We start from the raw sequence: 13,620 nt of genomic DNA, 5'->3' as shown, positions 1-13,620 counted from the left end.
AGAATGACGCCGCAGTCCCCTTCAACAGGGTAGCTGGGTGTGACCTATAGGTCGGCTCCCCGTTTTCAGGGTCTTTTGATGAGGAAAAGGCTAATTGGAGGGGTTGCTGTGGTAGTGTTTAACACTCGCCCCAGTTCTATACCGACACCTTTTATTTAGGTGAGCGAGTCAGAGACTTCTGACATGTCCAATTTAGCAGTTCTCTGGTATCATAGCAATATTTTACTAGAAATAGTGCTAAAGAGGACACATTTCACGGAGCGACACGGCTGAGCCCAGAAATTACTTTTAGGAAAAAAACTCCTCATTTGATTGGAGGTCTATATCAGGTCTATATATGCTAGTAATCCTAGGTCTTAATATTAAATATCAAGGGAGGAGATATAATTTGAAAAATGGTTATTTTCAAGATAAATCGCCCTGGCATCACAAAACCGAAGGTCAGAGGCGAAAATCATATGCGGTTTGGAGATGTCCCAAGTCACCTAATTAAGTGGTATGCATATCAAAGTCCTTTCCTTAAAAAATGGCATTAGCCGGCCCCCTTAAACCTTTTACAGTCAATTTTCTTTTCAGTGCTAAATGACCTTATAGGTCCGAGGGATTAACCTTTTGCCATAAATTCTATACTATTCAGTTCACCCTTTTAGGATGAGTTGGGGCTATAGCTTCACTCAGGAAAACCACTAGAGTACAGTTCAAACAAGCAACTGGTCAAGCATAACTGTACAAAGTGCTGTGTGATATTGAGTGGGTTGATACTTTCTGATTCTAACCAATTAGTGAGAGGTATTTATGATGCATATGCTTATCAGCCATTAAAAAGCCAAAAATTGTAAGGAAGCTCACAGAGAACACGAGTGCTTGCACACCCCCACACTTACCAGACATTGTTAAATTGATTATGTATCCATACCAATGAATGAAGTTGATTTTTATATATTAAGTGAAGTGCTTTCAAGCCAGTAACAAAATCTGTCTTTTGCTTTGTCTTTATTTGTGTGTTATAAGCTGTTTATCTCTAATTAATAAGAATATATTAGAGGCTAGTTTGTATATGATGGCAATACAGTGAGCTATTTATAACTTGTCTATGCTGCCATCAACCAAAAGGAAGAAGTGTGTGCGAGTGTGTGTGCACGTGCTGGGGATGTCAAATGCATTTGTCACTTTTGGGTTGTAAAATGCAGTAAGAATGAAAATAACAATGGCATGAAATAGAAATAGAAAAAGAAAAAAAAAAAAAAAAAAGGAAGGAGTGCGTGTGTTACAGGCAGGGTAGTGCTATCAGTGCACCTCGTGGTGTGTCATAGGCATTTCTTGATGGTGGACTAAGTTACATTGGGGTAAAAAAAAAATCACAATTTAAAATGGGTGCCTAGAGTCACCAAGGGTCTAATGTGCAGCTAGCCTGCTGTGTAGCAAAAACCATCCCCATTAACTCAACCATAATGCTGATTTTACCCAGCAAAAGCAAGTGATCACTGTTTGAAATCAGCTTCTCTGGTAACTGGTTGTTATGGTGACTCTTATAATACAGGCAGCTACTCAGTAAATGAAACTTGAGTTGTCCTCCAAAACACAAAGGGAAAGTAGTATATCGCTCTGCAATTCGCTCCACACCCAGCCCTACTGAGTCCCTTTAAACATTTGGGGGGTCCATTATAGTGTTCCTCCAGGTTTGTGTCATATTTCAGCGGTTCACTTTGCCGCGGATTTTCGTTGAACACTATATTCACTTTTCCATACGGAACTTTCACTAATTTGCAGGTTTTTTCTAAGGACCTTATCTAAAATTATTACTACGTATTACTGTAGTGAGTAAGTATAAGGCTTCTGTACCATTTCTATGAAAATGAAAGCTATGGTGGGAAGGCATCATAAGATACTTAACAAAATAAGAAATATATAAGATAGCTGAAAAGTTATATAAGAGATGGTCCAAACCAGTTGGCTAGTAGCCCATGAATCAGTAGGTTTTGGGGTAATTCTTGTAAATTACCCTGTTGGACAAAAGATACCGTATGTACTCAGATATCATGTGACTTTTGAAGACCTAATTTTGGAGTTAATTTTAAGGGGGTCGCATCATACCCGAGATATAAAATTAGAGTATGTAATAATCACATATTAGTATCATATGATAAAATACAAACATAATGAATATGCATCTTATGCATGGATCTTTTAAAAAGTTACGCTTTACTTAACTGCATCCAGTAATATTATATGTATTATCATATTACTATTTGTTTGTATTATAAAATGCAAACAATGTTATGGAAATCAGCTGAGGGCGAATGTGAGGTAAGTTTTTGTTTTGCTGTATTGAACTCAAATTAAGAGCGGCTTTCTTGCTTCTAGTTAGCACAAGTGAATCTCAAGATATTCTGTTTATATGGGATAAGGTTATTTTACGTTATACGAAATGTTTTCAAGTCGAAATATCACTTAAAAATCTGTATCGTTTGTGAACGAAATTTAGTTAATTTTTTTGTTAGTAGATGGCGCTGAGGGCATGTTTACACAGTAAACATGCCCTCGGTGCCATCTACTAACAAAAAAAAAAACTAAATTATACAAATTAGTTACAAATTTGGTATATTTCGTTCACAAAATATACAGTTTTATTGTAGTGTCTTACCGAACAATTATAGAGCCGTGATTTCCACGAGCGGCAGGATACTAAATTCAAATTTAGCGCGTCGGCGTCGCCAACACTGGTGGTGATGACGTCATCTCCCTCCACTCGCGGGAGAACCAGGTACAACTGCCCAGGTGAATCCAATTCTTTTCCTGCCGGCGTCCGGTGAACATCGGTGGTCGGTGCGGTTGGATGACTTTGCTTCGCTTTTTTCTTGTGGATTTGATCTTCGGAATTGGTGAAGTACTCTTTTTTGGCGTTGTTGTTATTTTGCTTTTTATTTAGGCGTTGCCATGTCGGATTCTAGTCCGTCGGGAGTTAGGTTTTGCATCTCAGGATGTAAAACTAGATTATCCAAGTTAGAGTATGATTCTCACACTAAATGTGTTAAGTGTAGGGGACAGGTTTGTTCAGCAGATCGAACATGTAACGAGTGTAGTGATTGGACTGATTCTCAATGGAAGTTTTTTAGTTCATACTCGGAGAAATTAGCTAAAGACAGAATTAGAAAAGCAGCGCTTAGGGAAAGTAGACTTAGCTCTGCTTCGTCTTGCGATGCATCTGTTCCTTCTGTTTCTCCTCAAATTGTTATGTCTCCTTTAACTACACCTCCTATTCCTCCTACTAATCCCACTTCTCCGGCTTCCCGTGTAGTTTCTTCCGACACCATTGCCAGTCTGGAATCGAGGTTAGATCAGAAATTTTCGGTACTAGCGAATACGGTTTTGCAACTTGGTAATTCAGTTAAGACGTTTTTGGAGAAAGCGGCTTCAGGTAAGAGTGTAGTTGAGGGTGCGTCTGTCTGTCCTGACACGTCTCCTAGACAAAGGTCACTGTCCAGCTCCCCCGCACCGGGGAGAAGGACATACCGGAAGTCCAAGGGAGTCGATCGGGATTTGCCCACAGACAGGCGCCTCTCTTGTTGAGCCTGTTGCGCCTCAACAGGGCTCGGTTAAGCGTTGGAAAGGTGTTGCGGTCAGACGCCTTTCAAATGATTCAAGCGATTCGTCTCCGGTCGCGCGGCGCTCTTGGCGAGATTCGCCCGTTTCGCGTCCCTTAAAGAGGCGTTCAGGCGCCGATTCTTCGCCTCCTCCAGTCAAGTGGTATAAGGAGCCTGAGAGTAGGGTTGCGCCTCGGCCGTTAGCGGCTCGTTCGTCGCCTCAATCTGTGCCTTTTTCGGCTCCATCTACTAGTAGAGATTGTGGTTTTAGCGCTGTAGCTAGCAGTTCTAAGGGTGTTTCTTTAGGCGCTTTTTCGTCTGTTACGCCTGATGCGCCTGTTTCGCCTCGAATTTCGGCGGCTCTGAGCGAGGCGCAAGTAGTTTTTCCGCCTCCTGCTGAACATTTAGGCTCTTCCAAGCCTACGTTAACTGTTTTTGATTCGTCTCTGGCGCCTTTGCGCAAGCAGTTAGAGATGTTAACCAACTGGATGAATGAGTCCAAGGGTGGTTCGAAACCTTCAGATCCGGTTGTAGTTCCGTCTACTTCTTCGGCGGTATCGGAGAATGAAGAAGAAGTAGAGGAGGAGGATTCACATCACCTCTCGTGTTATTCACGTCTCCTTAGATTTCTTCTGGTATCTTATCCAGATTATTTTGAGAAAGCGGCTCCGCGCTCCCCAACTTCGACTTTTTTGATGAGGAGGAAAACTTCAGACCCTCTCCTCCCAAAACTTGTTCTATCTAAAGCGGTTAGACATTCGTTGAAAGAGACTGAGAAATGGATGTCTATGAAAAGAGACTTAGGGAAGGCTCTTTTTGCTTACCCTCCCTCTAAGTTGCTTCGTAAGAGGTATAGGTTTTATGTAACTGGGGAAGCTCCTTCTCTGGGAGTTTCTGCCTCCTCCCAGGGAGACTTCTCCAGTTTAATCGACTCCTCTAGAAGATCTGCTTTCGCCGCAGCGAAAGTTTTCTTTACAGCGCCTGAGTTGGACCACGTTGTAAAGAATCAATTTAAACTTTTGGAAGTCTTTAGCTTCCTTGATTGGACTATTGGCGCTTTAGCGGCCAAGATCGAAGACTGTCCTTCTCTTTCTCAGGAGTTAGCGTAGGATTGGATTGGTGTTCTGTCCTGTGCGGACAAATCCATTAGGGATGGATGTGATGAGTTAGCTTCGCTCATCGCCTTTGGTACCCTTAAGAAAAGGCAACTTTGGTGCTCCTTTGCTTCTAAAAGGGTTACGTCCCAACAGAAGTCTGCTCTCTTGTTTGCTCCTTTTGTGAAAGATAACCTCTTTCCAGACGATGTAGTGTTGTCAATTTCGTCTGCACTAGATAAGAAATCTACTTCGGATTTACTGGCACAGTCTACTAAGAGACCTAAAGCTCCTGTGGAGACTGTTCCTTCGGTTTCTCCTCTGGCCCAAGCGCCTTTTCGAGGGAGAAAACCCAAGCGCTTCTTTCGGCCGAAGTCGAATTTGCGACCTCAGTCTAAGGCCTCGGCCAAGGTTAACAAACCTTCCAAATGAAAGCTCGGTTCTTCATGCACCAGTGGGAGCCAGGCTGGCTCTGTTTTGGGAGGAATGGGAAAAACAGAGGAGCAGAAGCCTGGGTAGTGCAAGTACTCAAGTTCGGCTATCGTATTCCTCTCGTTTCACCTCCCTCGCTCTCACCTGTGCCAATCCATTCCAGGCATACTCTCCGGGCTCAGACAAATTTCTGGCGCTAGCCGCAGAAGTGGAAGCGCTTGTTCTCAAAGAAGCGATAGAACAGATAGAAGGGGATTTTCCTCCAGGCTTTTACAATCGCCTTTTTGTAGTTCCCAAGTCATCAGGGGGCTGGAGGCCGGTTTTGGATGTGAGCGCCCTGAACTTGCATGTCCAGAAAACAAAATTTCATATGGAGACCACTCGGTCGTTCTGGAGTCCATCAGACAGGGGGATTGGATGGTCTCTCTGGACATGCAAGACGCTTATTTTCACATTCCGATACATCGCGAATCTCGGAAGTACCTGAGGTTCATGTTCGAAGGCAAGGTGTTTCAGTTTCGGGCGCTTTGCTTCGGACTAGCGACCGCTCCTCAAGTTTTCACCAGGTTCTATCCCCGATAGGAAGCTGGCTGCACATATTAGGAGTAAGAATCTCCCTCTATCTGGACGATTGGCTTCTCCAGTCGGAATCAGAGAGTCGGTGCATGAAGGACCTTGGAACAACTCTGGATCTTGCCAGAAAGTTAGGAATTCTGGTCAACAAACAGAAGTCCCAGTTGGTTCCATCTCAGAGCATCCTTTATTTGGGGATGATTCTGAATGCTCAAGTTTTTCGGGCTTTTCTGTCCCCGAAGAGGGTTCAAGCTGTCTGGAGACAGTTCAGGAGTTCTTGGACAAAAAGGTAAGTTCTGCCAATCAGTGGATGAGGCTCCTGGGCAAATTGACGTCAGTGGAGAAATTTGTGACGTTGGGAAGACTGCACATGAGACCTCTGCAGTTTTTTCCTGAGAGCCTCTTGGTGCAGGAAGACACACCAGACTCGATTACCTTTCCTGTCACAGATCAAATAAAAGAGGACCTAAGGTGGTGGCTCTCTCGAGCAAGGTTGGAAGAAGGGTTAGATTTACGACCCATCCTCCCGAACCTACAGTTCTTTTCCGACGCATCGGACACAGGTTGGGGAGCCCTACTGGGAAATCAACGAACTTCAGGAGCTTGGTCGGAGAAGGAGAAGAAGTTCCACATAAATGTAAAGGAACTGTTAGCAATTTTCCTGGGGCTCAGACAGTTTCGGAGCTTAGTAGAAGGTCGAGTAGTGGCAGTGCACTCCGACAACTCCACGGCTCTCTCGTACGTGCGGAAACAGGGGGGGACTCAGTCTTTCTCTCTATACGAAGTAGCCAAGGATCTCCTCCTGTGGTCAAACGAAGCGAAGGTTCAGCTAGTCCCGAGATTTGTTCCGGGAAAGATGAACGTCCTGGCGGACGAGTTAAGTCGTCAACAGCAAGTGTTACCTCTGGAGTGGACTTTGGACAACAAGATTTGTCAGAAACTTTGGCACCTTTGGGGACGACCGTCAATAGACCTGTTCGCGACATCAAGGAACAACCGTCTTCCTCTCTTTTGTTCTCCAGTCCCAGATCCTCTAGCTTGGTCGGTGGACGCAATGCTGTTGGATTGGTCGGGTCTGGAAGCTTATGCATTCCCTCCGTTCGGTCTAATAAGAGAGGTGCTGAACAAGTTCATGTCGCACACCAATGTAACACTAACGTTAATCGCTCCCTTTTGGAAAGAGTGGTTCCCGGACCTTCTCCAGTTGTTAGTAGACTTCCCCAGACTTCTTCCTCCAGAGAAGTGGCTTCTCAAACAACCTCACTTCAAGAGGTTCCACCAAAACTTGTCCGCTCTAGCTCTGACAGGGTTCAGACTGTCCGGAATCTTGTCAGAGCGAAAGGATTTTCAAGAAGAGCTGCAGAAGCTATCGCTCGTAGGAGAGAGTCTTCTAACAAACTCTATCAAGGGAAGTGGAGAATCTTCAGAGAGTGGTGTAGAAGTGCTAAAGTCTCTACTTCTGCGACCTCTTTAACAGAAATAGCAGATTTTCTTCTATTTCTTAGGAACTCTAAGAAACTGGCTCCTTCGACGATCAGAGGATATAGAGCCATGCTCTCTTCGGTTTTTCGACATCGAGGTTTGGATATTTCCTCCAATTCAGATCTGTCGGACCTCATTAGGTCTTTCGAAACCACTAAGCTCCCGCAAGATACAGTGGCTTGGAACTTAGATGTGGTGCTTAAGTTTCCTCATGGGGCCACCGTTTGAGCCTTTGAAGTCGGCTTCACTCAGGAACTTGACTAAGAAGGCACTTTTTCTTATTGCACTAGCTTCTGCTAAGCGTGTCAGCGAATTGCACGCTATAGACAAAAGAGTCGGTTTCTCTCAAGGCAATGCTGTATTTTCGGTATCTTTGACCTTTCTAGCCAAAAATGAGAATCCTTCTAATCCTTGGCCGAGGAGTTTTGTGGTAAGGAACTTATCTGATTTGGTTGGACATGAGGAGGAAGAAAGGCTCTTATGTCCAGTCAGGGCTATTAAGCCGTATCTGTTTGCCACTAAGGGTATTAGAGGACAATCTTCTAAGCTCTGGACCTCGGTTCAAAATCCCTCTCGTCCTCTTTCTAAGAATGCTATATCGTTCTTTATTAGAGAGCTTATCAGGGAAGCTCACTCGCAGTCCGAGAACGACAATCTTTCCGTTCTGAGAGTTTAAAGCTCACGAGGTTAGAGCAGTGGCAACTTCTTTAGCATTCAGAAAGAATTTATCTTTAGCTTCGATTCTTCAGAGGACGTTCTGGAGATCGAATTCGGTTTTTGCGAGTCATTATCTCAAAGAGATAGAAACGGTTTTCGAGAATTGTAAAACGTTAGGTCCTGTGGCGGTTTCTGGCATGGTGTTGGGAGAAACGGCACAGGGGTCGTCACCTCTATGCTAACTTTTCACCTTGAATAGGTTGTCGAGTTCAAGGGAAGCTGGGGGTACTGAGTACCTGGGATACTCACCAGTCTGTTAGGTCAGATTTTACAATGGTTGGGTATATATGTTTTTAAATCTGGTGTTGGTGACAAATGTTTTGTATGATTGAATTTCTGGTCTTAGCCCAGGGCAAGGGCAATCTTTGTTGTTACTATCCTCCGTCAGTCAGCCTTGACTCGCTTGAACTACGGAAGGATTCCACTCCTGTAGAGGCTAACTTTGGTCAAATTCCAATTCCTCTACAATAGTAAGAAGAGCACCGACCAGAGGCAGTAACAGTCTGCTGTAGCTCTCTTACAAGGTAAGTACAACAGACACCTTGAGTGTTTACTGGTATTGCAATAAATGTAACCATTTAAAAATACTAGTGGTTCCCCCACTGAAATCCCACCTTCCCAGAAATGTGTAATCAGCTCTATAATTGTTCGGTAAGACACTACAATAAAAATGAAATTTTCATTATTAAAATGATTTTTTTTTTTTTTTAGTTTTATTGTATACTTACCGAACAATTATGATTATACCCACCCTCCTCCCCTTAGGTGGACGGACGGGCAGAAAGAATTGGATTCACCTGGGCAGTTGTACCTGGTTCTCCCGCGAGTGGAGGGAGATGACGTCATCACCACCAGTGTTGGCGACGCCGACGCGCTAAATTTGAATTTAGTATCATGCCGCTCGTGGAAATCACGGCTCTATAATTGTTCGGTAAGTATACAATAAAACTTCATTTTAATAATGAAAAAAAATTTCATATTTAAGTGATATTTCGACTTGAAAACATTTCGTATAACGTAAAATAACCTTGTCCCATATAAATAGAATATCTTGAGATTCACTTGTGCTAACTAGAAGCAAGAAAGCTGCTCTGATTTGAGTTCAATACAGCAAAACAAACTTACCTCACATTCGCCCTCAGCTGGATTTCCTAACCAAAACATTCATTTACACAGTAAACAAAAATCAACAGATTCCGTTCGATATTTTTCACTTGATCTCGTCAGAATACTACGAGCTTTACTTATTTATCTTTTATTGGAGTGAAAACTGAAATTTTTTTCTTTTACACCCAATTGTTTTGATTAAAACACGTTTCTCTCAAATTTTGTTTAGTTGAGTTTTGATTGTACTATACCGAAGTTTGCAAGTTTCATCCACATTGCCGATAGACGATAATAGTCACTGGCAGGTCAACATTCTCTTCTCAGCTTCAGCTAGAACTTAAATGTTAAATTTAGCAGTATATGACCTTGCCGATCTTTTCTACATAGTAATGTAAGAATATATCATAGATTTCCCATATTGAGTGCATAAAGAGGAGGGTCTATCCATTTCCCACGTGAGTCCCTCCCACGGAAGTTATAGTCTACTTTTTATTACCCATTCTTCTTTATGCTTCCGTATGGTCTGGATTGGGTAATAGCTTTAGCTTCTTGCCCCACTAGCCAATTACTTTTGAGTGAAATTTTCATTGTAATCATTCTCCATTTTGAATTACAGACTAGTTTATTAACATATTTTTCTCATTACAGAAAGTATGTCCCCTTGGCATTGCTGCATCAAGAGCACAGTATTCCACTGACAGTACTGACCTGCGGGAAGTGATGGTGAAGAAGATCCCAGAAGTGCAGGAACAAGTCAAGGCATTCCGTAAGCAACATGGAGGAACGAAAGTTGGTGAAATTACTGTAGACATGGTAGGTTTTGGTTTATGCTGTATAAAATTTAGCTTTTAAGCCATAGGTGGTACAGTGGCTTTTTAATTAAATGGCCTCTTTTTATGTTACAAATTTAGGCAGTCCCGGTTATTGGTGATCCATTTTACAGTGCAAGTCAAGTGATAACAATAACTGGATTTTTGGTGTCAATCCCCAATTATCAGCGGTGCCAATAACTGATGATCATTGTTGTTATCTGAATTACGGTTATTGTCACATCTTCAGGACACAACCCCCACCGATAATTGGGGGCTGCCTTTACTTTTTTTTTTTTTATCTCATTTAAAGTTGACAGAGATCTTACATGAAGTGTCAAAAGTATTCATTTTCATAACTAAAATGCTGTTGTATTTTGTGCTAACATGATAAATGAGTTATGTTATAGGGTAGTTGTATGGAGCTGTAATTATATGGTTTTTGAGTGCTGTTAAGCCTGTAGTTATAAATCTCCAGATTGAAGTAAAAACAACAAACATTTTTTACAGAAACATGTATATTACTTAAAGGGTTATGTTTGCAGATGTATGGTGGCATGCGTGGGATGAAAGGTCTGGTAACTGAAACATCTGTACTCGACCCTGACGAAGGTATTCGCTTTCGTGGGTATTCGATTCCTGAGTGCCAGAAGCTCTTGCCTGCAGCTGAAGGGGGAGCTGAACCACTTCCTGAAGGTCTCTTTTGGCTCCTCTGCACTGGTGATATTCCATCCAAAGCCCAGGTGTGTTTTATAGTCTTCAGTCCATCATTCTATCTGAAGATCTAGACACTTTCTTTACATTTGAGATTAGAATTTCAGGATTTTGGCTCCTTAAATTGTATATACGTATATATATATAAATAATTATTTTTTTTACTTTGGTTTTATTGTTGTCTTGTTGATTTACTTTTTTCTGCTCATTTTGAGTCATGCCATGATTTTTGTGTTACAGGTTGATGCTCTGTCAAGGGAATGGGCCAACCGTGCTGATCTCCCACCTCATGTCGTGAATATGCTCAATAATTTCCCCTCCAGTCTTCATCCAATGGCCCAGTTTTCTGCTGCAGTCACTGCCTTGAGCTCTGAAAGTAAATTTTCAAAAGGCTATGGGGAAGGTGTTCATAAGAGCAAGTATTGGGAGGTATGTTGTTTTCAAGGTGATCTGGAGAATGTTACAGTAATATTCAAAAGATCAAAGAAACAAATCCATAGTTATGTAAATGTAGTACATATATATTTAGAGATAAATCTATATCTATATAAATTTATCTTCAAATACACATGTACATTTGCATAATAGTGGATTTGTTTTTACATTTTAAGACTCGTGCTACTATGAGTATTTTTTAACTCAAGAGAATGTTAGTGAAAGGTTATTTGTGGATGTGCTACAGTAATTTTACATTGATAATGTGTTGCTGAAATAATTTTTTTTCCTTACTTTCTTGGAAATAAATAAATACTGTTGATTTTCTCTGATGAAGCTAGAGGTGCAGTATATTTCTGTGTATAAAATGACCTTCAGATAAGACGAGGTAAAAAAATCATGGCAAATTTTCGTGAGTCTTCTCATATCTGTAGTATAAGACAGTCTAATTTGCGAAACCTGAATGGTTTGTGGGAAAAAATATTTCCAAAATTAAACGGTACAACTATATTTAAAATAATGATGACTGAAATACAGGTTTTTTGCTTGTATCCAGTTACAGTATTACTATTACTATTATCATATTGTTATTTAAACTAGAATATAAACATCGTCATGTACACCATTTGCATTTGATATTGTTTACATTCTCTAAATCTCAGCTGATTTAGTATTATCAAAGTCTTCCTTGCCATTGATTGTTAGAAGACATATAATTTGGAGGTACCTTTTCTTGTAAAATAAGGAAGTTTGGTTGAAAACGTGCACATACTACTTCATTGTATAAGCATTAGGTGGGACTTATCCAGTTCCGAACATCACTTTCGCCTGGCCATTAGTCATTATTTTCACCGTCAGCCTTAACCTGCAGCTTTAATTTAGTAGTATTTTTTTCTTTGATCACCATTGCATGAGGGAAGAACAAAAATGTATTTTATTTTTTACTTATGGAAGCCACCATTGAGAATCGAGGGTTTAACAACTTGACGATTTTAACGGGGTTTTTAGTAAATGGTTGATAGTAATTGTAAATGATGCCAGCAATCAGCTGTGTCTCAAATGAGAGTTAAGTATATCTTAGTTTTACCAGACCACTGAGCTGATTAACAGCTCTCCTAGGGCTGGCCCCGAAGGATTAGATATTTTACGTGGCTAGGAACCAATTGGTTGGTTACCTAGCAACGGGACCTACAGCTTATTGTGGGATCCGAACCACACTATATCGAGAAATGAACTTTCTATCACCAGAAATAAATTTCTCTATTCCGCGTTGACCGAGCCGGGAATCGAACCTGGGACCACCGGATTGGCAGCCCAGCTCGAAAATAAAAAACCACTCGTCCAGCGTGGAACTCTCAAATGAGAGAGAGAGAGAGACTATTGCCTAGGTAAGTTTTGGTGTCATCTCGGGGAAATTCCACACTATTATAGTACTCGGTAAGATATAAAGCCGCTTAGCTTCAAGCTGCCTAATATTTTGTCAAATTTTGAAGGAACGGAAAGTTGGGAAGAAATTTCGTCAGTCCATTAGGACACTTACAGCACTGTCAAGGAAGGGGTGGAGCTTGGACACTGACAAGGCGAGAGCGCTCAGTCACGTGTTTGGAGGTTTATTAAGCGGTTGTATATATTTTTCGTTCACCGGTTCTACTGCAATTTTTGCCTACTACATATCACTTTATTGCCCCCTGTGACCTTAATATGGGCCAAGATGGTGATTTGTGTCTACAGATAATAGCAGAGATATGTCATTGAAGCAATCTGGCCTTGAAACAAGCAGATATCACATCAGCTGGGTGGGAAGGAGGCATTCAGTTCGATGCTGGTTTGCCAGATTTTACTAAGTGACAACTATGAGCTACCGTCTCAAATAATTGACGATTAAAACAGTCAAACTTCAATCAGAAGTCTTCTTAGGCATACCAGGGCGCTTTTTCTGAGACGAAATCTAATGGTTGCCAGCTACGTAAAATCTGGCCACCCAGTGTTGAAATGAATGCCTCCTCGGACCCAGCTGATGCAATATCTGCTTTGCTTCAACAACATATCTCTGCTTTTATCTGTCGACTCAAATCACCATCTTGGGCCCATATTAAGGTCATAGGGGCCAATAAAGTGATACGTAGTAGGCAAAAATTGTGTTGGAAGCGCTGAATGAAAAATACATACGTACAACCGCTTATTTAAACCTCCAAACACGTGACTGAGTGCTCTCGCCTTGTCCATGTCTAAACTCCACCCCATTCTTTACACCCTATAAAAAGCCTAATGGACTGACAAAATTTCTTCATAACTTTTCTGTTCCTTCAAAATTCGACAAGATATTAGGCAGCTTGATGCTACGTGGCCTAATACCTTGTCGAGTACTGTAGAAGACTGGTGAATTTTTATGAAGCGCAGCATTCAGTGCGTCAAGCTATATGTACAGCTACAGTTAGACCTTGAAAATCTGGCATTCCATGATCCAGGACATTTTTTCATCAGCCATCATTAGTTCCTGATTGGTTATGAGGACGGCGCTACATTTCAGTCTTGGGATTTTTCGGATTTTAAAACTGACGCTTGCTCCCTGAATAAATTATCACAGTTTATTCCTAACAAAAGCATTCTGTGAAACTCAAAAATATACATGATACAAAAGAACCAAAATTAGTGTATATATACTCGTCTATC

The 13,620-nt window shown here is 41.5% G+C and overlaps 1 protein-coding gene across 1 annotated transcript in view; it reads left to right on the top strand.

Annotated features, from left to right (window-relative positions):
• Nucleotides 1-13,620, top strand: part of LOC135202129 (probable citrate synthase 2, mitochondrial) — a 74,884-nt gene that overhangs the window by 11,952 nt on the left and 49,312 nt on the right. Inside the window, 3 exon segments of the mRNA XM_064231381.1 lie at nt 9,638-9,802; nt 10,344-10,541; nt 10,753-10,941. Of these exon segments, the coding sequence (XP_064087451.1) occupies nt 9,638-9,802; nt 10,344-10,541; nt 10,753-10,941 (552 nt within the window).

This window comes from Macrobrachium nipponense, chromosome 23 (genome assembly GCF_015104395.2).
Source record: "Macrobrachium nipponense isolate FS-2020 chromosome 23, ASM1510439v2, whole genome shotgun sequence".
Classification (NCBI taxonomy): Eukaryota; Metazoa; Arthropoda; class Malacostraca; order Decapoda; family Palaemonidae; genus Macrobrachium; species Macrobrachium nipponense.
This window is presented reverse-complemented; position numbering and strand designations above follow the sequence as displayed.